Source organism: Lipotes vexillifer, unplaced genomic scaffold (assembly GCF_000442215.2).
Source record: "Lipotes vexillifer unplaced genomic scaffold, Lipotes_vexillifer_v1.1 scaffold946, whole genome shotgun sequence".
NCBI classification, from domain to species: Eukaryota; Metazoa; Chordata; class Mammalia; order Artiodactyla; family Lipotidae; genus Lipotes; species Lipotes vexillifer.
This window is the reverse complement of record NW_006776646.1, coordinates 783,965-806,839: the sequence shown is the minus strand read 5'-3', so window position 1 is coordinate 806,839 and position 22,875 is coordinate 783,965. Positions and strand designations below refer to the sequence as shown.

Sequence of the window (22,875 nt, the reverse complement as noted above, 5' to 3'; positions counted from 1 at the left end):
ACCTTAGAAAAAACAATAATGGAGGCTAAGAAGAATATTCTGAAGTAAAAACCGAAGAAAGCTTTAAGCAATAAAATCCAGAAACAAGAAGTAAATCTTTAAGACCAAATAAAAACATGTATCAGATCAGATTCTTTACTAAATTAATAATTAGATAATAATTTGCTCTTGTTTTGGAGTCACAAATTACCTTTCCTACCCCACCTTCCCAGTAGATAAATACATAATATCTATATACTGAGATTCACAGTTTCTGGATTTATTTTCCCACCACTTAAACTGTGGATCATTGCTATCATATGAGAGTGTTTGTTCAACTCCTCTTGCTGAAGTTTCACCAGGGACTCTTTCTCTTCCAAACGACCTTCTAACTGAGCCTTCTGAACTTCTAGGGAGGAAGCCTAAAAAAGGGGCATGGGGGAGAGAAATTGAAGAAAACAAACAACTTAGCATGTTTTCTCTTCACAGGAACATGCTTTAAGATGTCCTTAGTTTTTATTTGTTAGACAACCATACCAAAAGATACATTATGATATGTATTATATTTTAATTAACAATTATATTGTAAGTTTAAGATCAATAGTTGATAAACAATATAATACAAATTGGGGAGACACATTCAATTTGTCTTTTTAGGTCAATGCTAGCAGTTGGACTTTTGCAGAAAATACTACATATTATCATTTAGAATTACTATTAAGATAAACACATTAAGGCAGAACCAGGATATCTGTAAATGTGGCATTAAATTTTATGCCTCTTCTGTCACTTATGCTCTGTAGTTGTTCAGTCTTTTTAAAATCTTGGTCTGTTCTCATCTTCCTGGTGGTAGATGGTCCAGAAAGCACTATTCACGGCTACCGCACTCAAGCAATCATGATAATGTAGAAAGAGCAATGACCTTAGAATATATGTCTGTTTCACTTAGCTATGTGACTAACCCTGAGCAAGTAACTTAACCCAAGATTCCATTTCATTTGTAGGATGAAAATATTTATTAATACTTATATATTAATATATTTGTTAAAGGGAGGAAAATTAAGAAAAACATTTCAAAAGTCCTTTGTAAACTATAAAGTTCTAAACAAATACGAACTACAATTATTATTATCACCATCCCTATAAGTAGAGAGATGCAGCTATATACATATACACAGGTAGCTACCTGTATGTGACATTAAGAACTGGGAACCCCTTTCTGCATCCTTTGCCCCCTTTAAAGCAGTAAGTGCTGTAACACAGTATACATTTAATTAATGTGTAATAATTTTAGGAAGTACAAGTTTTCACACTGTGAGAGCCCTCATAACAAACCAAATGTCAAATCACTTTGAGATTCTAATATTATCTTCTAAGCAAAATTACTAAAGAAACCGAATATTAATTTATCCAAATTCATCTTTTTCACAAAATAAGACTTTTTCATTTTACTGCAAATGAGAATGCAACAGATTCTTACCTTAATGCTCAATTCTTTTCTTATTTGATCTGTTCTATTTAACTCTTTTCTAAGGACACCAATGGCTTCTTCTTTATCTTCTGTTTCTCTTTGTAAAACTTCAATCTTTTCTTCTTGTACTTTTATTTTTTGTGCCAGGTCTTAAAACAAACAAACAGTCAGCTTTGTACTCTAAGGTCCTATACTGACATTACCCTGAAAAGGTTTAGAAGCTATTATGATATATAAGAGCAAAAAAGAGACAACTAGAAAGAAGAAGAACATCTTGCTAGAAATAAAAGTTATACAGTACTTGATGAATTAAAAAACACCATGAAACTCTTCTCCTATGGCAGTATTCTACAGAAAATGCCGAATCTCCATGTCTTTCCCTCTTCCTGTTCTAAACACAATATACAGTAATGAGAGGAAGGACAATTCTCAGAGTTAAGGGTTAGAAAAGAAAGGGCAAGAGAAAACTATGAAAAATTATATAGGTAGATGTCTGTGCTCTAAGTCAAGTGAGTTAGAACAAAAAATGTTTTTGTGGATCATTTCAGAACTACTACCATTAAGAAGCTAGTAACTAAAAGTTACCTAGCACTGCCACCTGCTGTTACATTCTTTAAAAAATTTTTATTTTTAAAAAGGACAATCATTTCCTATATAACTCCTAGATTTCAAAAAAATGTATTGCTTTTTCAATTTGATCAATCTAACTACTTTGTAAAATGTTATGGCAAGAAAAGGAGAGCTGTTTAAGATGTGATTTAAGGTTTAAAACAATGAGAGAAGTAGAAAATAATGAAACAGCAAACTAAAAACCATTCATGCTTTGATTTTCTTCCAACACAAGATAGGTTAAAATATAGACAATTTGTTAAATAAGCTACTTACTTGCTAGCTTACATTCTCTGTCTACCAGTTGGTTCTGTACTTCTTTTCTCTGTTCTTCTTTCTCTATTAGATGGGCAATAGTTCTGAAGTTATAAAACAATACAGAAGAAAACATCAGTGAATCATATCATTTCTTTGTCTCCCCAACAAGTATTTTAAGAGGAAATTCCGAAGAACGGCAATCACCCTTAACTTCTGCCAAATATGCACTTTATATCTACAATAAGTAATAATTCCATTAATTTTATCTATAAAAAGCAATGTTCTATATACAGGGAATCATTTTGTTTTTGAAAAATCCAAAATAATTAGAATAAAGAACTAGAGATTTTACTTTTCATTTTGTTGCTTGAGTGACTCATTCAACTTTTTCACACTCTCAATTTGTTTATTTAGAGAATCACACGTGACCTGTAAATCTTTGTTCTTCTTCTCAGCAGTTTCATTCCTGAAAAGACAAGGAGATGAGGTGATATTTTTATGGAGGAACACATATGATAGAGAAAAGAAACTCAGGGTCTCCCTTACCATTTCTTCTGATCAAATTGCATATACTGCAGGGAAGAGGAGGAATGTTGCATGAACAAGTGGGACATAAACAGAGTTAGTTTAACTCTAGAAGATAATAAAGATATGTTTTGGCTGACTGAGGAGGTAAAAATTACTATGAAGTGGAAACATGTGGGGCTTTAACTTCATATTTATGGATAAAGAGCTTCATTTACAGATAATGTTGCATTACATAATTTGCTATATATGTGCCTCTATCTTTATAGTTAAGTCCAGAAACTGAAACAACTTCTATAAAAGGATGACATCTTCAAAAAAAATTAAACTTGTACCTTTCATCACTGGCCTCTTGGGCATAATATATGTTTAAGTAAAAATGTCAAATTAACGAATTTAGTTGAGGATTCTAAATTTCTCTTGCCTCTATAGCTCTGCATCTTATAGTCCTGCTTATTTTTACCTGCAAGGTAACCACATAAAAGAATTCCTTTCCAAAGTAATACTTTGACACCTAACTATCTTAAGCATAAAATGTTTTCATGCCTCTAACTACAAAGACAAACAAACTGGTGGCACTGGCCAAATGTGGCCAGTTAAGTGTTTTACTTGTCCCAGAGTTTTTAAAATTCTGAATTTGAATGCCTTTAGATATTCCTACCATTACAAATGATCTTCCCCAGCCAGCTTCATTTATTTGTTACCCACCTGGCCCCTTAAAGCTGGAGTTTTACTTCTGGGCCCACCCCTCAATCACTGTCTAGAACATAAGCAGGTCCTAGACAGCCCATTTTCTCTTGGACCACTACCTACTTTCTCTTATACCCTGACTTAACACAAATAGTCCACTTTATCGGGGCTGCCTCTAACAATCAGACTTCAGAAAAAGTTGCTGGGGGAAAATATCCTGTTTAAAAATCACCTTGTCCTCACAAATTTTCTAGATGCTGTACATTTTCTACCCTTCATTTTTACTGATGGGCAAGTAAACTAAGCACACGGACCTTGCAAAGGTAAAAATTCCTACATCTCTACATTAATATCACAGAAAGAACAACATTTTTTCAAATCTTAACCAGTCTTAAAGTATAAAGAAAAACAAGAAACAAGTTAACTAGAGTGTTTTTATTTTTATTGTTTGGTAGAAAGTATATAACTGTTCCTGGTCTTCCTTATAATTCATAAGTTTTAAAACTGGCTTAAAAGATAAAAAGTGTCAAGGGAGGGAAAAACGATCAATCTCATACTTTGTTAGTGGGTGGGCATATAAACTGGCATAGCCTTTTTGGAGGGAAATTTGGCAATCGATCAAAAATTTAAAAGCACTCACCCTCTAAACTAGCAGTTCACCTATAAGAATTTATTCTGCAGATACAGTCATACATATAAGTAAACTACATTCAAGGACATCAAAGAGAAATACTGACTACAAATTAAGAGGTGAGTTAAACACGAACACCCAAATTTCTATGCTATTTGGCTGAATTATATGACAACTGTTAATATTCAACCACTTTTGATCTTCAGAAATGGCCAATTCATATGGTTCAACCTGATATGAATTGTGACAACTAAGGTCATTCGACAATTATTTATGGAGTGTCTAACCATGTATCAAGCACTGTTCTAGGCCCTAGGGATTTCTCAGTGAACAAAACGGACAAAACTTATCCTTGAGGTGCTAACATCCCAGATGACTGATGACTCTATGAATAAAGGAAAGTAGAGTCAACTGGAAAGAAATAGAGACACATGTATTCTGTTTCCAACCGTGACACTGAGTTTGAGTAACCAATACTTCATTGCACTATGACATAAGTTTCTTGCTAACTACTTACCTTATAGAATATATGAATGCTCAGAACTGGATTTTAGGGACACAGAAGAGAAATGCCGTGTGATCATTCTAGATTCTAACCTTACACAGAAACTTTTACTTTATTAATTTACCTCTGAAGAAGTTCCATGTAGGATTTTGTCAGTACTTCGTGTTCTTCAGCCACAGACTCTAACTTCCTATTATGTTGAAAGAGATGCTCAATATCACTCTGGGCTCTTTCTGATTCAACCTCCTGTGACTTCACCAACACACCAAGCTCTTCATTTTTTCTCTCAACTTCTCTCAACATATTAGCAAGTGTCCGTGCCTAAAAGAAAATGGAATAGAGACTCTTCCACTACCATTTACATAATATGCTCAGTTTCTACAATTTAAAAGATTTGCCAAATAAATCTGTCTTATTGTCAATTTAATCATTAGGCCAGTCTAGAGGGGTAGAGAACAAGTTCTGCTCCCCAACATCAAGGGTGGAAGTGGGGCCATACAATTTTCACATAGTGTGCCAAGTACTATAAAGAGGGCAGCCAGCACAGGGAGGGAGGATCACCGTAAGTGTGGGAAGGAGAAGACCAGAGAAAGCTTCCTGGGAAATGGAGGTATTAAAACTAACATCTGAAGGATTATTAAAAGTTAGAGAAAGAGAGGAAAAGGTATTCCAGACACAGAAGAGCAAGTGCAAGGACAGAAAACAGAAGAGTGCGTCAAGTTTCAGGAACTGCAAAGCAATCTAATATGTCTGCAGAGAATGCAGTAAGTTCTAAGGAATTTAAACTCTCTTCAGAGCTAAATGGTGAGACACTGAAGATATTCAGCACAGGGGCAATGGAACCAGAGTACTGCCTCAGGGATGACTGTGGAGGAAGAAGGGAGGGTAGATCTAAATACAGAAGAAAGATGCCTTTGTATGTTGAGGGTGGCTGAGAGGAAGGAAAGGTAGGAAGACTAATCAGAGGCTCTGCTGTGATTCATGTGAAAAATGAAAAGGATCTGACCTGCAGCAAACAGTGGTAAGAATAGAGACAATGCAAAAAAAAGTAGTTACTTAGAAGGTAGAATTCAACTGAACTTGGTGAATGACTAATTGTAGAAGATAAACTGTGTGATTTTCAGGTTTCTTGTCTGGAAAACTCTTAAGAACAGTACAGGGAATACATAACAATACATTTTTAAAAAGGGAGGGTGATGAGTTCAGTATTGGTTATGCTGAGTTTGAAGTATTTGATGTATATTTAAATGGAGCTACACAGGAGACATTTGGTGCCTGAGAAAAAGGATCTGGGCTCAGCATATAAAATTGGGGGCATTAACATTCTGGTAATGACTGGAAACCATGAATCACCTAAATAAGGGAAAAGGGATTAGAACATAATCCTGGAAAACTCAACATTTAAGGGGTGAGTAGAAGAAAGGGATATAGGAAAGAGTATCCATTAGGGTAGGAAAAAAAAATCAGAAGATAATTGTGTAACCAAAATTAAAGGGGAGACGGTTTCGAGACAGAGGGATACTAGTTAAATGCTAAGGACAATTAACTTCAATCAGAGTAATGAAAATAAAACTAATATTTTGTACGTTTTATTTACTACATTTATTTTTCTACTAATCAGAGGTATCTTTATATTGTACACACTTCTGTCTCAGCTTGAGTTCTTTGACAGCGATATTGAGCAATCAGTCTATCAGCTTGTGCAAGGGCCAGAGCTTTTGCTTCCAAGAGATCTTGTAGCCTGCTTTCTTTGGACTGTAAGAAAACATATCATTAATCTTCGTCATTTACTGGAAAACATCTCTTAAAGCTTAACTGTTACACATAATTAAAATAAGCTTGTACTCACAGCTAATGTGGATAGTTTCATCTCATATACATCCATTATGTCAGATATTCTCACATCACTAATCTGATCCTTTACCTGGGTTTTAATAGTTAAAAAATCAGAAATTGTTAACGCTCAACAAAATAAAAATATAAATGCCTAATGTGAGACTAAATCACTGAAACTTAATGTCATATCAGGCAGGTCACAACCATTTCACTAACCTGGCTATTGCAAAAGAATATCTGGGTAAGATCTGATACTCTCGTGGGAATTTAAAGTACATTCAAGTCGGGGTGGTGCAGGGCGGCGGGAGGCTGAGCTGGTTAGGGGGGACTAAGGGAAGATGACAGCCATGTTAAAATGTGGGAATTTTATGACTGATTTTTTCCTCTTTCCAAACTTTCCAGAATACTGCCACTTTTTATAGTAAAAGATAAAGTTTCAATGATCAAATCTGCATCTAAAGTTGTTTACATAAATATTATAAGAAGCGCTGATATTTAGTTGGTATGTTCCAGGCAGAATCCTACTTATAGTGGCTATTTATCACTCACCACAACTCCAGACTGAAGCTTCTCTATTAATTCCTCAATGTTCAATCCAGGAACTCTATCTTTCAAAAGTGGAGGAGTTAAACATTTTACTGATGTTGGAAAACTGTGATTCAATGATTGCAAAGGCATTCTTCTGGGCATATGTTCTGTTTCCTGTTGTCTATAGGTGTTGTTTGCTGCTATACTTTCTCCAAGTCTGAATGGGAATCAAAAAAAGAGAAATAATTATATAAAAATATAGCAAAAGGTAGAGTTGGTACAGAATTAGGGACTCAATGAGAATGGGTCTTTTGGGGAGTGTAAGTCTTCAAATATTTCTGAAATAATCTTGGAATCTATGATGAAGCAGGATTTGGGTAAATATCCTAAATTTGCCAGAGGAAACTCTTTTCTACTCACAACCCTTTATAATGACAACTCCACCTCTGATTTGGAGGCGTTAGAACTAGTTTCTGAGTGTGGATTATTTGTAAAAATTAAATACAAAGTTACTGGTATTGGTAAGAACATCCTTCTAACCGTGGGCAACATCACCTAGCCTTTACTTTTTCCTTTGCCCTTCCCCTTTCTCAGTCAGTATGTTCTCACCAACCTGACTTCCATTCTGCCCCTGTCATTTATCCCATCTTGTTCCTGCCTCAGGGCCTTTGTACGAGTTGTTCCTTTACCTAGAACACTCTTCTCACTAGATCTGCATAGCACTGGCTCCTTCTTATCATCAGATCTCAGTTCAGACTCACTTCCTCGGGCCCTCCACCCATAGTGACATGCTCATTATGAAACATTTTGTAAACCTCATGACAGAAGGTCCCCTAATTTACTGCAATATTCAAAATGCCTAGAAGAAGGCCTGGTACAAGCTGGCCCTCACCTTATTTAAACATTTGTTAAATGTTTAAATAAAACAAACACGCTCCAAAAAACCAACCTACACACCTACCTACCTACCCATCGAGTATATAAATGCACCTTATTAAACTAAGATAATGTAAATATAGGCATAAATGGACATAAATAAAACAGCATAAGTGGACATCTGAGATAGTGTCCAAAGAGAAAAGTATACAACACAAGACAGGGAGGGATGGCAAAGACATAGTGAAATGATAGGAAGGCTGCACATACAGAGACAGAGGGTGAAACTCCACCTTTCAGTGAAGCTGAAGCTTTCTACTCTGAAGCGTGGGGGAATTTTGCTTCATGTCAGATTACCACAGTTGAAGATGCAAGCTACCACAAAATAAAGCAGCCTCATAGACGTCTACCTTGTAACTTGAGAAGCTCTCTATTTATCCATTTAGTTGTTAAAAAATATGATAAAATGAAAGGAATTTCAATTACATGGTCTCTAGGTCGTGTTTTCCACAGTTCTTCATCTCTTAATTTATGACTACTTAAATTATTAATTCTGAAATATGAGTTTGCTCAGTCAGTTAACAGAAATAGCAGAGGCTGGCAAACTTTTTCTTAAAGGACAAGGTAGTTAAGTATTTTAGGTTTGAGGATCCATAGTCTCTGTTACAACTACCCAACCCTAACGTCGTAGCATAAATGTAGATGTAGACAATACAGACAGTATGAAAATGAATGGGTGTGGCTTTGTTCCAATAAAATTTTATTTATAAAAATAAGCTCCTGCCTGCTGTCTAGAGTTTGATGACCCCTGGCATACAGGAATGTCTTACCACTTAACAACTGTCTCAGTTCATTCAAACCACTTTTGCAAATTCATTCATATAAACTACCTAAACTTATTAAAATTAAAGTAGAACCCTACTAGACATTTTGTCAATCATTTAGTTTACAGACAGCACTGAAAATCTGAATTTTTTTCAAACCTAATTGCAAATATTCTCTTAATGTTTAAAACAGATGAACATAGTAGATAATTCTGCCTGGCCATTATCCCACCTTCTGATAATAACAGATTTTTTTCTTTAGGAATCCCTTCCTTGGTAAACGACCCAGATCTGGTCAATGAAAGCGATGCTTAGACTTACCACTCAAACGGTTGGGAAAGAAAAACTTTTTATATGGAGAAACTAAACTGGTAGGATGTAAGCTTAGTACAGAAGCTACTATGTTAAAAAGAGGTGTTGAGACAGAGAGGCGTAGCATCTGGATAATACATTCAATCATCTGGATGGATCTAGCTATTCCCTAAGTGAGTATACATCTGGCCTTTTTAATTGTGGGAATCAAATTTTTTTTAATTGAAAAACTTTTTTCACTTGAAAAATTACTATTACAATGAAGTCTTCAATTCACGAATTTTCCAATCTATCTATATTCAGGACTACTACAGAAACATGGCAGGGTATTCCAGCACCACAAGAGATACACTGCAAATGATTATAACTCACACTAACGCAGGGAAATCTGGCAGTGGAGCAGCTTCCAATAATATTCCCAATCCAGACTGTACTTGTTCTCTACTGTCTGATGTTAAAGCAAAAGCCAAGGGAGTAATCAGGCGAGGATCCTAAGTAAATCAGAAACCAGAAAATAAAAGGCAGAAAGAATAAATAATGTCAGGTCTTTAAGAGTAAGGTGAATAAACAGACCTAAATCATAAAATAATTCTAGGCAAATTTGAAAGTGTTTCTACCTGATGTTTGAATGTATTTAATTAGTCTTTACCTTGTTATAACTGTCTATGCAATCAATAGTAAGGTTGGCTTAAAAAAATCTGGCGAAGGTTTTGAATGCTTTATTGTGCCTGTGAAAATCATGTCTTAAATACTTTGAGTAATTTAAATATCACCTACAATTGACTGATGTTTTGAGTTATTGTTTTCTTTTTATAGCTACCATTTAAAAGAAAAACTGGCTAGAAGAACAAATGGCTAATCATTTCCAAATTAAAGTAAAAAATAAAAGTAAAATTCAAATTAACTCAATAAAAAATTTTAATTTAGTGAATGTAACAATTATACTTTAAAGTGTAAGTCCTTCATGTCAGTAAATTTTACATTAGTACTAAGCCTCAAATCATCTATTCTGAAAAAAAATTTTGACATAAAATCAGAGAAAAATATTAAAATATAAATCCTTTATAATTATCAACATTTTAGAATGTTATGTGTTTTATAGGTACTCAAGTATAATCTAATGCCACAGAACTATAAGAGATGGATTTTATCTCCAAAACCCTCATGGTAACCCTTTATAACTCCTCCCATCAACAGGGATCATTATTTATACTCTGTAGTCAAGAAAACTGGAGCTCAGAGAGGTGAAGTAACTTGCTCAAGTCTGCACTGACTAAGAAATGGTAGAGTCAGCATCTGAACCCCCATCTCCTAAGCACTGTGCTCTCAAAGTGTATAAGTAGACCCTGCCTAAGGATCCAGTTTTGGCTTCTACCCTGTCTATACAGGCACTGGAGACATCTGTGTTATTAAAGTAACTTAATTACACGTTTGTTAAATATCTGTTATAAGCCAAGTTTTGTGGATATCAAAGTAAACACCTAGAGCTCTTATTCAGCTACTATTATTATTGAAATTTGTAAGTTAACTATTTTCTGCACACCTCTCTGATTTTATTATCACTCACAATCAAGTCCATTTCTTCCAAGAGTCTCCCTCTTGTCTTAAAACCCTACCTCATCAACCCCAAACAAAAACAAACACCCCAGAACAAATACCACTCCCCGCCTACCACAATGCCAATAGAAACAAATGAAGAAACCAGAAACATGACATAAATAAGGAAAAGGCTGTGGAAGCACCGCTATCGTGAACATCCCACACATTAGAGTCAGGAGCGCTTATGTTCAATTCCTGTGGAACTACGTAAAATAACTGTGGAGTGAGAATATTATAGTTATGTAAGACAATTAAAAAATTTTAAACTTCCTTCCAATGGCCAGTTCTAAGAAAAACAATCTTCTAAAGATTAAGAATATTACAACAGAAACATATAATAGGAAACATTTACATATAAATCAACTTCAATATTTGAAGAGTTTAAACTCACCTGAAGGATTTTGTAGAAGCTTACTTCCATACCAGGAACCAACTGTTTAAGTTTGTTCATCAAATCAAGAGTTTTCAAAATTACATCAGCAGCAAGTTTGCTTTAAAAATAAGTCATATTTAACTTAAATAACTCAAAAATTGCTTAGGTTATTTCTGTCCATACATCTAAAGAAAATAAAAACCCAAAACCTTTGTTCTTAAACCTCAAGAAGATTAAGCATTGTTTAAGAAAAAATATCAGGTATCAACATTCTTATAACCCAAGATCCAAAGAGAACAAACCGGCATTAACAGTTTAAGTTTAGACAGTGTTTCTTTTTCTAATCTCAAATATCAACACGCTTCAACTTTCTGCTTGAAATTACTAGCAGCATTAGCAACATGACTCATTTAATTCTTAGCCTTGTCACTAAAATATTAACAATAGAGGGCAACCTTAGGCAATAAAGAATATCTAATATTTACTGAATGAATTATACTAAGCCGTTTTTCTCAGGCTTGTAATTGAAAAGGAATACAAAAAAGTAAAAAGAGATAATTCTTGTTCTTGAGGAATGTAATTATTGACAGTTTTGACATTCATCGAAATTGGAACAAATCACTGTTCAGCATTTAGCAGGTCCTCAACAAAGACTTGTTAGATGGACTTAATTTATGGGGGAGAAGAGGGATAAAATAATCTCATTACTATCAGTGAAAATCCACATTTAACCATAAGCTTTTACATGCTAAAGAAGAAGAGTTGTCTTTGTTATTAGAAACCTTCAGCAGTGATGGATTTCTTTGAAATAAAAACGATCCCTGTGTTTTCATGCTTTTTCACTTCAAAATATAAAGTTAAATGAATATAAAAATACTCAGGCAATGTCAAAAAGAAACTCTAGAAAAAAAATGTTCAGAAGTATAAAATACCCTTAGAGAATCACAACAAATTAAAATAAGACAAAGCTAAACAATGAAAAATAAATCACAGATATTAATACCTCTGTTCAGAAGCATGTTCCCTATTAATTAAACGAATTAAAAAAAATTCATCATGAAAATATTTTTCTTAATTATCTGTTATACCTTGGCTTGACAGAACATACCCAAGGATGACCCTCCAAAAGGAATGAGACTCATTACATCTTTTGATTTTTATTACTGTTCTGCCATTTGTATTTCATATACTTACCACAATTCAGAATCTGCTACTTTTGTTCCAAACCCCAGATCAATCTTGCCATATGTAAATTGTTGCTCTATCAGAGTGGTACATTTGATAGTCGTCAGAATTTTTGCAATATGCATTTTTAGAGCATCATCTCCACACAGAGGTAAGTTTTGTTAAGGAACACAAACAAAAAATTATCCAAAAAACCCCCTTATATTTATATAGCTCTTTACAGCTTTTAGGATGATTTCATACAAATTATTCTTGTTCCTGCAATTTGGTGTAATTATTGTTACATTAGCTCAATGACAGATTAGGAAACTAGAGCTCAGAGCATTTAAGTGACTGACAAGTGGCAAGAGATGAGACTGACATCAAAAGTTTCTGACTCAAAGGTAAAACAGAGGAAGGATCTGCTTTTCTACTGGATGTTAGCCTTTTATTAATAGGTGTCACAATGGTTCACTAAATACTTGTTGAAATAAGGGAAGTTATTTTCTTATTTGTTATTCCTCAATTTCTCTTCCTGTACTGTAGTTAATTTGAATATCTGTCATTTAAAAAGGGTTAAGTTTGGTACCACTCAATGAGAGAAGGCCTGAATATTTTACAGATAGTATCTCTAAGGTCAAGCAAAATAATCATGTGTTTTTACAGCAGTGGCTTTCAACTTTGGCTGTATGTTAGAATCACCTGGGTAGTTTAAACAGTCAATCACAAACACTCCTCCATCCCAGGGTTTCATATTACTTTAATTAAATCAGAATCGCTGGAAGTAATGTTCAAGAGTATTTTTAAATGTTCTCTACATTATTTTAATACATAGCCAGAGTTGAGAATCACTGCCATCAAGAAAGAGAAAAATTAAGAAGCAGCAGCTCAGAGAAGAGATTAAAGAGATGCAGAGTTTGCTCTAGGGCAGGAAAAAGTTGAGCAAATTCTTGTTGCTCTGAAATACAAGGTTATCTTTTTTTATAACCAAGTGTTAATGTCATCTTTATTGAAACATTTATAGAGGTGTTAATTTTTAAAACACAAGCTAAAAAACTAAGCTAAAATAATAACTACCAATCTTTCTTTCTTCTCTGATACACTCCATCAAAGAATGGCACCATACATCATCCAGGGGCAACAATTTGCATCAAAAGAGAGTATCAGGGTAGTTGTTTTAGAATATATCTCCTAATCTCAAATTATGATAAAAATGTACAGATCAAGTTTAAAGAGCATTTCTGGAAATGTTCTTTAGCTTAAAAGTTTTACACAGAAAAACAAGGGGAAAAAAGTCTAGATAACTTTTTAAGAGACTCATCCTTGAATATCAGGTCTGTAAGTTTAAACTTGAGTTCAGTAATTCTGAACAGATTCAAGCATGAGAAATGACAAAATTATAAAGACAAAAGTGCAGTAAATAAAATTCTAAAAAAATAAGTAGTTTCCATGTTTATACTGAAGGATATTTAACAAAACTTCAATGGCCTTGACCATCCTTTCACATTTTTTCCTTATTAAGGCCTCATCTAGATTTTGTTCTGTGAACTGAAGCTGATCAAGGAATGTAGGCAGCAGAAGGGTCACAAAACGGTCAGCTGAGGAACAGTTAGCAGTATCTATGACATCCTGGAGAATTAACCACCACCAATGATTAAAAATAAAAAGAGATGGAATACAGAATGCATAAACGGTCATTACTGAACTGCAACACTCTTTAAATTTCTTATACAGGTGATCCTTGAACCATGTAAGGGTTAGGGACACTGACCCCACCATGCAGTCGAAAGTCTCAGTACAAATTAGTTGGCCCTGGCCTTCTGTATCTGTGGTTCTGCATCCACGGATTCAACCAACCTCCTGAATTGTGTAGTACTGTAGTACTTACTATTGAAAAAAAATCCACATATAAGTGGACCCAAGCAGTTCAAACCTATGTTGTTCAAGGGTCAACTGTAATTACTTCAAAAATTCTTTGACCTGTGTCTCCGATTTAAAATCTACCCTTTTATCCAGTTTTGAGGGCTATGATGACTTTTTTCTCAAATGGAACAGTAAGGTTTTGGGTTAATCGAATGCAAACAAGACTTATTAAAGTGGACTGTATCTGTGATTTAAAAATTATTCTAAATTAAAAGTATGTACTGAAAACAAATATCCCAAATTTGCTAAATGTAATTACAATAAGTAAATAACAGACACTGGTCTTAATACTTTACAACCACAAATAATTCCCATCAAGAATCTCAAAGCACTTTTTAAATGCAAAAACTGTTGTCAAGATCAACATGAGACAGAATAATTTGTGCATAATCCTTAACAAATATATTTAATCACTCATAAACATTTTGGTTTGTGCACAGGATCCAGTCATGAGAGGGTAAACATTCTACTAAGATACTGGGGTAGACAGAATGGGTATAAAAACAGGGAGAATAGTACAGAATACTAAATGACCTAGAGAGTAGAATCTACCAGAATGTAAAGGCCTCTATGGAAAGGATTTCTGTCTATATCCTAAGTACCTGGCATGCTCCACTCTATTTGACTGACTTAATCCAATGTTCTATATATCCATTCCATAAAGACAGTAGACAGTATCTACTGAGATGGAGAGACAGAAAGTGACTACTGAAAGAAGCACAGTCATTCACCAACAACCCATACAAATCTTAGTCAATACCTTTACTTATACTGAAAGGAGTATATATGCTATTTAGTGAGAAAACAAACAAACAAAATTCTCGCTAATATTTGTGACCTTGCCAGAAAAAAGGAATTCAGTAGCTGAATGGTAGGGAGTTTAGTAATTGAGAAGCTTTCCTGAAGTGTATGAACAACTGGAAGTTTATTATGAACATTTTACAAAACAAACTGTTCACTGAGAATCATAAAAGTGGAAAAGTCAATTTGTTAATCACTCTAGTACCTCAAATATTTCCTTGAACAACTCCAGTGCTAAAACAGAACAGTTTTCTGATCCATCCAAAGGTTGGCTTGACCAACGAAGTAGAGCTACAGGAGGTTCTAAACACTTAGAACGGCTTCCCAGAATGGTGCTGCCAGATGGAGGTTGTTCAAATATCATCTGCGTAAGCACATGGCGCAGCTGAGTCACTGAACAGAACGCAAGAAGTAATTCTAAAACCTGTGCAATATAAAGCCTTCATTAAATGTCAATTTCATTCGACTTGAATGCACAAAGCAACCAAAAAATGAAGCTGGCAATGATATACATTTTTAAAGAAAATAAAATAAAAATTAAAAGTTGCTTCCCATTTTTCCGAGTATTATTTTTCAAAATGTGTCACTAGGTTCCAGAAGGTTACAAATAAATTTGTTAATGGTAGTTACTTCTAATAACAGGATTGTGAGAGCCAAAGAAAGGGCAACTTCAACTAATCTTATATACCTTCTACAGTACTTAATTTTTTTCAGCACAAACATGTTGCTTCAAAAATGAAAAAATAAAATTAGTAATTAAGAATACCTGCTATCATGCTAAGATTTAAGAACTGCTATAAAGCATACTTTAGGATAATATTTAAAAGTGGCATCCCATAGCTTTAAAAGCTTAAGGATGGCTACTTCCATATTGTTTACACAGTGTGGCAATCAGCCCCTTAGCCTGCCTCCCTATTCTACTTCATTTCTTCCTTGCTTCATAACTGAACCTTATTCCATTACATAGCATCCCACATCAGCTTGTCTACTAGCTGTTAAGTTAAATTCTACCGTATTTCATTTACTACCAACTTATCATTAAAAAAAATTATTGGTACCTCTTTGCCTACTCACTTATTTTCTACCTTTCTTCATCTGTTTCTTATAAATGGCATACAATTGGGATTTGTGTTTTAATCAACCTGATAGTGTCTGCTTTTAACAGAATGCAGCCCATTAGCACTTACTATGTTACATATGATAAACTCTTTGACTTATTCTCTTTTAAATATAAATTTTAGCACTTGCTTTTGAACAGATAATACATTCTTTTGGTTCCAAAGTCAAAGGTACTAGCCTGACCTTTAACTACACTCTCTGGAAGCAACAGACAATATTACCAGTTTCTTATTTATCTTACCAGAGATACAATCTGCACATACAAGCAAATACTTTCTCATTTACACTTTCTCTGTAAGTATAACATATAGGGAAGTAAACATATCAATTGCTACTGCAAAGCTAGATGTTTTCCTCAAAGTGAATACACCTGTATAACTAGCAACTAGGTCAAGAAAGAGAATTCCACTAAAACTCCAGAGACCCCTTGTGTCCCCTCCCAGACAATGCCCCAACCACTACTCCACATCAGATTTCTGACACCAGAGATTAATTTTACCTTAGCTATTCTTGGATCTTTGCATTTCTGTATAAATTTTTCAATCGGCTTGCCAGCTTATATTAAAAACTCACATGGAACTTTACATATCAATAGAATCTTATAGTGTATACTCTTACATCTGGCTTCTTTAGCTTAGCATTATCTTAGTGAGATTCATTCATATTTTCGCATGCAGCTGCATTTCACACATTCTCATTGCTTATAGTATTCCAACGTATAAATACACTACAGTTTATTTCCACTGTTGATGGCATTTAGGTTGTTTACCATTCTTGGCTATTGGTAACAGTACTGCTATGTTTTGTACATGTCTTTTGGTGAACACAAGTATTCAATTCTTTGGGGTAAATATTTAAGAGTGGAATTGCTGGGTCATAGTTGCATATGTCCGATGTTAGTAGAGAATACGTTTTCATAAATGGCTGTACCAATTTTCGGCTCATGAGTACAGCGACACTCTCTTTATATTTTTTACATTCTCTCTATGCTTGATATTATCCACATTTTTAATTTTAACCATCTGGTGGGTATGTACTGGTATTGTATTACCATTTAAATTTACATTTCCCTGAAGATTAATAAAGTTGAGCAACCATTTCATATTTATTGACCAATTCAAGGTTTTTTTTTTTGCTCAGGTTATCTATTGGGTTCAGTGTTTTTTCTCATTTATAGGTACAAATTTTTAAATGATACACTTTAGATAAGAGTCCTTTGTTCAATATATGTATTGTAGATATCTTTTCCTGCTCTGTAAATAGTACCAGTTTTAAACTTTCATTTTCTATTTAACATTTTCTACATGTCTTTTGGTGAAATGTCTCTACTGGCTATATAGCTAGGAGTGGAATATCTGTGTCATAGGTTGTACATGTGTTTAACAGGCACCGTGGAACAGTTTTCCAAAGGGATTATGCCAGTTTATGAAGATACAAGGAGGGTTCCAAAGTATTGGTAATGTTCTGTTTCTTGCTCTAGATATCGGTTATACGGCTGTGTTCATTTTGCAAAGGTTCAGAGATCTATGCACTTAGATTTTTCTGCACATTATAGTTTTTAAAAACTTTAAAACAAAAAGCTGTGCTTTTATATACCTTTGAAGAAGAATCAGGATCCTTTCCATTAAGAAGACCTAATACTTGATTAAGACATGAAGAAAAGTGTTCATACCTAGGTTCAAAATAAAAATACACATCAAGTGATAATTATGAAATTGATACATTAAAAATGATTTCTATATAAAATAAATCATACTGTTCAGATGTAAAACTGGTTTTGAAACAGATTAATCAAGATATGTATATTTTGGAGAATTACACAACCTTATATACCTAAGACAAAGACTGAAACATACACACACACCCTTGTTATACTTTTACATTTCAAGTCAGGAGAGCAAAAAGAATGGGAATAAAGCACATGAAAACATTTTGATTTTAGTCTATTGTGAATCAGTAGAGTCCAAGTTTACTAAATCTAAAAAGGCAGTTTTGTTTATTACAAATACATCTTGGTTTAAAAAAAAAGTCCTAAAATTTGTCAGAGAACCATACCTGATAAGATAATCAGCAATTTTAGGATTCTTAAGAAGATCCATCAGTAGATCAACTGAATACTTTCTAGTTAGTGTGCCATCACCATTTATGAGAATATTAAATATTAGTTGAAAAGTCTGATGAATGTTTCGAGCATGGAACAGCTTAAAAACAAATCAGGAAAAGTATATTATACAAAAAAATTTAAGTTGACCATCCTAAAACTCAACAGTCTCAATGACTTTTAAAGTATCAGAGAATATAAACTTCAGAATTATTTTCATAAATTGCAAAAAAGAAAAAAAAACCAAAAACTTACCTTTTCCCCAACCTCTTCGTTTAATGTCAAACTGGATAATATTGAAAGTGCAAACACAACCACAGTTAAACTACTATGGGCCAGGAAGCTTATAAGAGTTCGATAAAAAGATTTCACATTATTCTGAGGAAGAAAAAAATTTTTAAATAAATTAGAATAAAAAAAATTATGAGTCTTACATTTTGTTTTAAAAGTATATCTTACACAGAGTAGGTAAACTTTTATTAAACATTATCAACTTAAGAGATCATTCAAGGAGTAAGATGATACTTTTACACATTGCTTACAGTAGTATAGACAGGTACAATCTAAGTGAAGAGCAGTGTGTAGTCATGGGTTTATGAGCAAATGTTTACCTTCCTCACACAGTTCCATGGCTCAAAATAACCTCCACCAACAAAATAAGACCAGGTCAGAAAAATCCAGCACATGAACAAATGAGATATTATTTAATTTAAAACAAGTAATACTGAATATTGCATAGCAAGGGAATTGTTCACAAAGCACCTTAAAGAATCAATGAACTTTCCTGATTTAATATATTTCTAACAGTAGTTCAGTTAACCTCACTTGAGTGCCTTCAACTTATCTCAAGTACTGGTAGTGATGTTAGGCACTTACTCATAAATATTTCTGGGAGAGCTGTAATTGATTTTGTGGAAATACAAGAGTGAGGTAAATGCAACTGCCAACGGCGTATCTCCCTTTTTTTAAAAGTAAATTTATTTATCTATCTATCTATTTATTTGTTTATTTATTTTTGGCTGTGCTGGGTCTTCGCTGCTGCGCGTGGGCTTTTTCTCTAGTTGCCGTGAGCAGGGGCTACTCTTTGTTGCGGTGCACAGGCTCTAGGCACGTGGGCTTCAGTAGTTGTGGCTCGTGGGCTCTAGAGTGCAGGCTCAGTAGTTGTGGCGCACGAACTTAGTTGCTCCGCAGCATGTAGGATCTTCCCAGACCAGGGCTCGAACCCATGTCCCCTGAATTGGCAGGTGGAGTCTCAACCACTGTGCCAACAGGGAAGCCCCGTGTCTCCCTTCTATCAGCACAAAATAATTCAGCATTTCTTGTATTATTCAATACGACAAATAATGGGATGCTACGGAGAAGAAAAACTTTTAGTATTTAACATTTTTATTAACTCTTAACTTGTCTTAATTAAACACATATGAAGGTTGGAATACATCAAGTTATTTATATGTCAATATGATCCTTTGTTAACTTTGATGGGTCAGCTGGATAACACAGGAGAATTCCTGTACAATTTTTTTTAAGAAAAAGGTGAAAAAATTTTCTTTAAGCATAGAGTCCACCACAAAACTAGAGAGAAACATTTCATAAACTTCTTACCAAAGTCTTTATGTGCGTTTGAACAGAAAGACTGTGCCGACAAAGATTTGCCAATAATCCTAGACAAGGCATTGTCAACTCATCTTCAGAAGACTGACTGTTGTTTTAAGAAAAATAATAAAAGATAAAAACATTAGGTTCCTTCCAAATTATTCAAAATTATATAGTCATTTACACATTTAAATTCCTTCCTTTTTCTAAGCAAAGAAAAATCTGATTAACATGTGAAGACTGCCAAGCTTTGAATAGTACTGATCATTTATTTCATGTTTTGAAACTAAATGATCCTACTCAATTACAGCAAACAAATATAGAAATAATTGTCAGAGTAACCATGTGCTATCTCATCAGTATATTCTTTGGTCAATAAGATTAAATATAAACATAATTTTCACTTTCAATAAGTTTTTCTGTCTCAATCAATTCATTTCATAAATTTTTGTTATAAAAATTAAAGCTGCTTTATACCACTTGATCCTTGAAATCATCTAAGAGGAATAAATAAGAATCAGCCTCATTCAGTTTAAAAAGTTGGGAAAACTTATTTAAGAAAAATAGAACTATTACACGGTTTTACTTAAACCAGTAGATTATTTGGTTACATGTTTGGTTGCATACTCACATATGATCAATCAGGAATGTAATTAATTCATCTATATTGGCACCAGAATGCAAAATTTTGACGTTATATGTTAACCTCTGCAGAAGCTGAATGCACTGAGAATAAGAAAATAGCAGTGAATATAAACATATAAAAACACATTTGTGTGCTCAAAAGAATGAACTCCTGTGCATATTCTGAGCATGTAACCATTTTAGGAGGCATTTAGAGCAAGAACTTTTCCATATCTTAAAAAGGTTCTATCTTCACATACAAGTAATGAGATCTTAAACACACACAAGTAATTAGACCTTAGAGTTCATCTCCTGATTCACACATTTCTATATATTCTATCTCAAACAGCATCTTGTCATCAACCTGGCTCACTTAATCATCTTAAACTTATATGCAAGTTGAAACACATATTCTATCAATTCTAAGATAGATATTTTTCTTATTTTACCATCTTTAAAATTGCATGTCAGTTTAACTTGCAATGTTTTTCTTTCTTACAACTGATGGCATATTAGGTTGAGAAATATTATGGGTATAAGAGCTTTGAGTCTATGCTAAATAATACCAAATCTGTAGCTTCAGTTTTTGTAGAATGTTTCCTCAATAGATTGAGACTAGGTGCCAAATCAAATTACAATTTTAATATGAATAGCTGACATCTGTATTTATAAGCCTGTCAAAATAGTCATAATCTGGATTTTTCTTAAATTATAGTGCTAGATGTGAATAAAATTCTCTTCTTTAGAAACTCTTAAATAGTAGTACATGTGTGACCAACCAGCTTTTAAATTTATTAATGGTGAGAACTGTGCCTAATCATGCGGTATTATACCAGCATATAGTACACTGTAAGCCAGCAGTTTACGATAGATATTACCAATTTTGATCTGAAAATAAGGAAGGAAGAATGAGCATTAAGTGGAAAGTACTGTGTGGGTGTACATACCTGCAAAAACACTGAATCATTGTGGCAAGTACTGCTCCGACAAACCACTCCTGCCAGCACACTATTCAGGCTGTATGTATTCTGAAGACAGTCTCTGGTTTCATTGTCTACAGCTGTAAATTAAAATAAAATGACACAAGATAGATCATTTTTATAAATAATAATTTAAAATTTATTTCATATTAAATTTACCATTATATAAAAATATCAAATATGATATGGCTATTTTGTTTACAAACACCTTCCAATTCAGAAATTTAAACATGATGGCTATTATATTGGACAACACAGATATAGAACATATTCATCATCATTTCAGCAGTACATGCCACTCTATGTTATCACTTCTGTATCACTAGGTTTTTTTTTAAATAAGCATGTATTAATTTTATAATCACACAGAGAAATATCTCCCCTCTACCCCCAAACACAAATCAAGAAAAAAGTAACCACTGAATGAAAATTTTAAAACTAAAGGTAAGGTAGGGAAAAATAGAAAAAGTAACATGTGCATTTTTAGCCTTAGCTCTAAGTTCAGTGTAGTCTATCAAAAAAGGATGATGTTTTGATCACTAGCTATGACTTTCCAGAGTGCTGTAGCTCACACTGACATTATGTACATGCATTTTTTTAAATTCAAAAATAGGCCCGCATTTCCCAAGGTACATTCTTTTCTGTAGACCACTGAACCCTTGATATGCTTCAGATTCTTTGTTCCAATAATCTTAAGAAAGGCTGCATATAATTTTCCCTTTTCAAGAGATCCACAATACAAAATAGTTCTAAGAGGTCCTGCAATGAAGAAATCCTTTGAATGTGAATCATTCTCCAAAAGATTCTATAACTAAGTCTGCCCTTTAAAAAAATACTAAATTCATACATCTTCTAAAAAATAAAAAAGATAAACTAATACATTACCTAGTTGAGATAGCAAACTGATGATACTTAAGATCAGTGAAGCACTTATGTTTGGGTCTTCAAGTAGCTCTACAAGGCAACTTAAGCATTCACTTGGTAGTATCTGATTTGATGTAAACAATCGGGTGAGCTTCTGTCCAGAAATTACCTAGAAAAGAGTCATTAAAATGTGTTAGTTAGGGCTTCCCTGGTGGCGCAGTGGTTAAGAATCTGCCTGCCAAGGCAGGGGACACGGGTTCGAGCCCTGGTCTGGGAAGACCCCACATGCCGCGGAGCAACTAAGCCTGTGTGCCACAACTACTGTACCTGCACTCTAGAGCCCGCGAGGCACAACTACTGAGGCCATGTGTCACAACTACTGAAGCCTGCGCGCCTAGAGCCCATGTTCCACAACAAGAGAAGCCACTGCAATGAGAAGCCCGCGCACTGCAACCAAGAGTAGCCCCTGCTGACCACAACTAGAGAAAGCCCGCGCGCGGCAACGAAGACCCAACGCAGCCAAAAATAAATTAACAAAACAAAAAAGAGCCCTCTTTAAAAGTCATGAGGGACACAAAATAATTTTTTTAAAAAAGAAAGTATTAAAAAAAGAAAAAATGTGTTAGTTAAGAATTGGCAATTTTCACTTCTCCATTTCAAATAAAAATCCAGTTCTTCCAAAGTGCCATT

General features: G+C 34.1%; 1 protein-coding gene across 1 annotated transcript in view; it reads right to left on the bottom strand.

Annotated features, from left to right (window-relative positions):
• Nucleotides 1-222: 222 nt before the first annotated feature.
• The window catches only part of CIP2A (cellular inhibitor of PP2A), a 26,958-nt gene continuing 4,305 nt past the window's right edge, over nucleotides 223-22,875 (bottom strand). The window contains exons 2-21 of the mRNA XM_007450535.1: nucleotides 22,207-22,354; nucleotides 21,289-21,401; nucleotides 20,349-20,443; nucleotides 19,727-19,823; nucleotides 18,380-18,502; nucleotides 18,079-18,224; nucleotides 17,620-17,695; nucleotides 15,110-15,328; nucleotides 13,650-13,809; nucleotides 12,211-12,352; nucleotides 11,035-11,134; nucleotides 9,417-9,535; nucleotides 7,054-7,249; nucleotides 6,518-6,592; nucleotides 6,313-6,423; nucleotides 4,793-4,989; nucleotides 2,670-2,783; nucleotides 2,336-2,418; nucleotides 1,460-1,599; nucleotides 223-401 (exon numbers count right to left, since the gene is read on the bottom strand). Coding sequence (XP_007450597.1) covers nucleotides 231-401; nucleotides 1,460-1,599; nucleotides 2,336-2,418; nucleotides 2,670-2,783; nucleotides 4,793-4,989; nucleotides 6,313-6,423; nucleotides 6,518-6,592; nucleotides 7,054-7,249; nucleotides 9,417-9,535; nucleotides 11,035-11,134; nucleotides 12,211-12,352; nucleotides 13,650-13,809; nucleotides 15,110-15,328; nucleotides 17,620-17,695; nucleotides 18,079-18,224; nucleotides 18,380-18,502; nucleotides 19,727-19,823; nucleotides 20,349-20,443; nucleotides 21,289-21,401; nucleotides 22,207-22,354 — 2,625 coding nt within the window. The 3' untranslated portion in view covers nucleotides 223-230. The remainder of the gene's footprint in view (nucleotides 402-1,459; nucleotides 1,600-2,335; nucleotides 2,419-2,669; nucleotides 2,784-4,792; nucleotides 4,990-6,312; nucleotides 6,424-6,517; nucleotides 6,593-7,053; nucleotides 7,250-9,416; nucleotides 9,536-11,034; nucleotides 11,135-12,210; nucleotides 12,353-13,649; nucleotides 13,810-15,109; nucleotides 15,329-17,619; nucleotides 17,696-18,078; nucleotides 18,225-18,379; nucleotides 18,503-19,726; nucleotides 19,824-20,348; nucleotides 20,444-21,288; nucleotides 21,402-22,206; nucleotides 22,355-22,875) is intronic.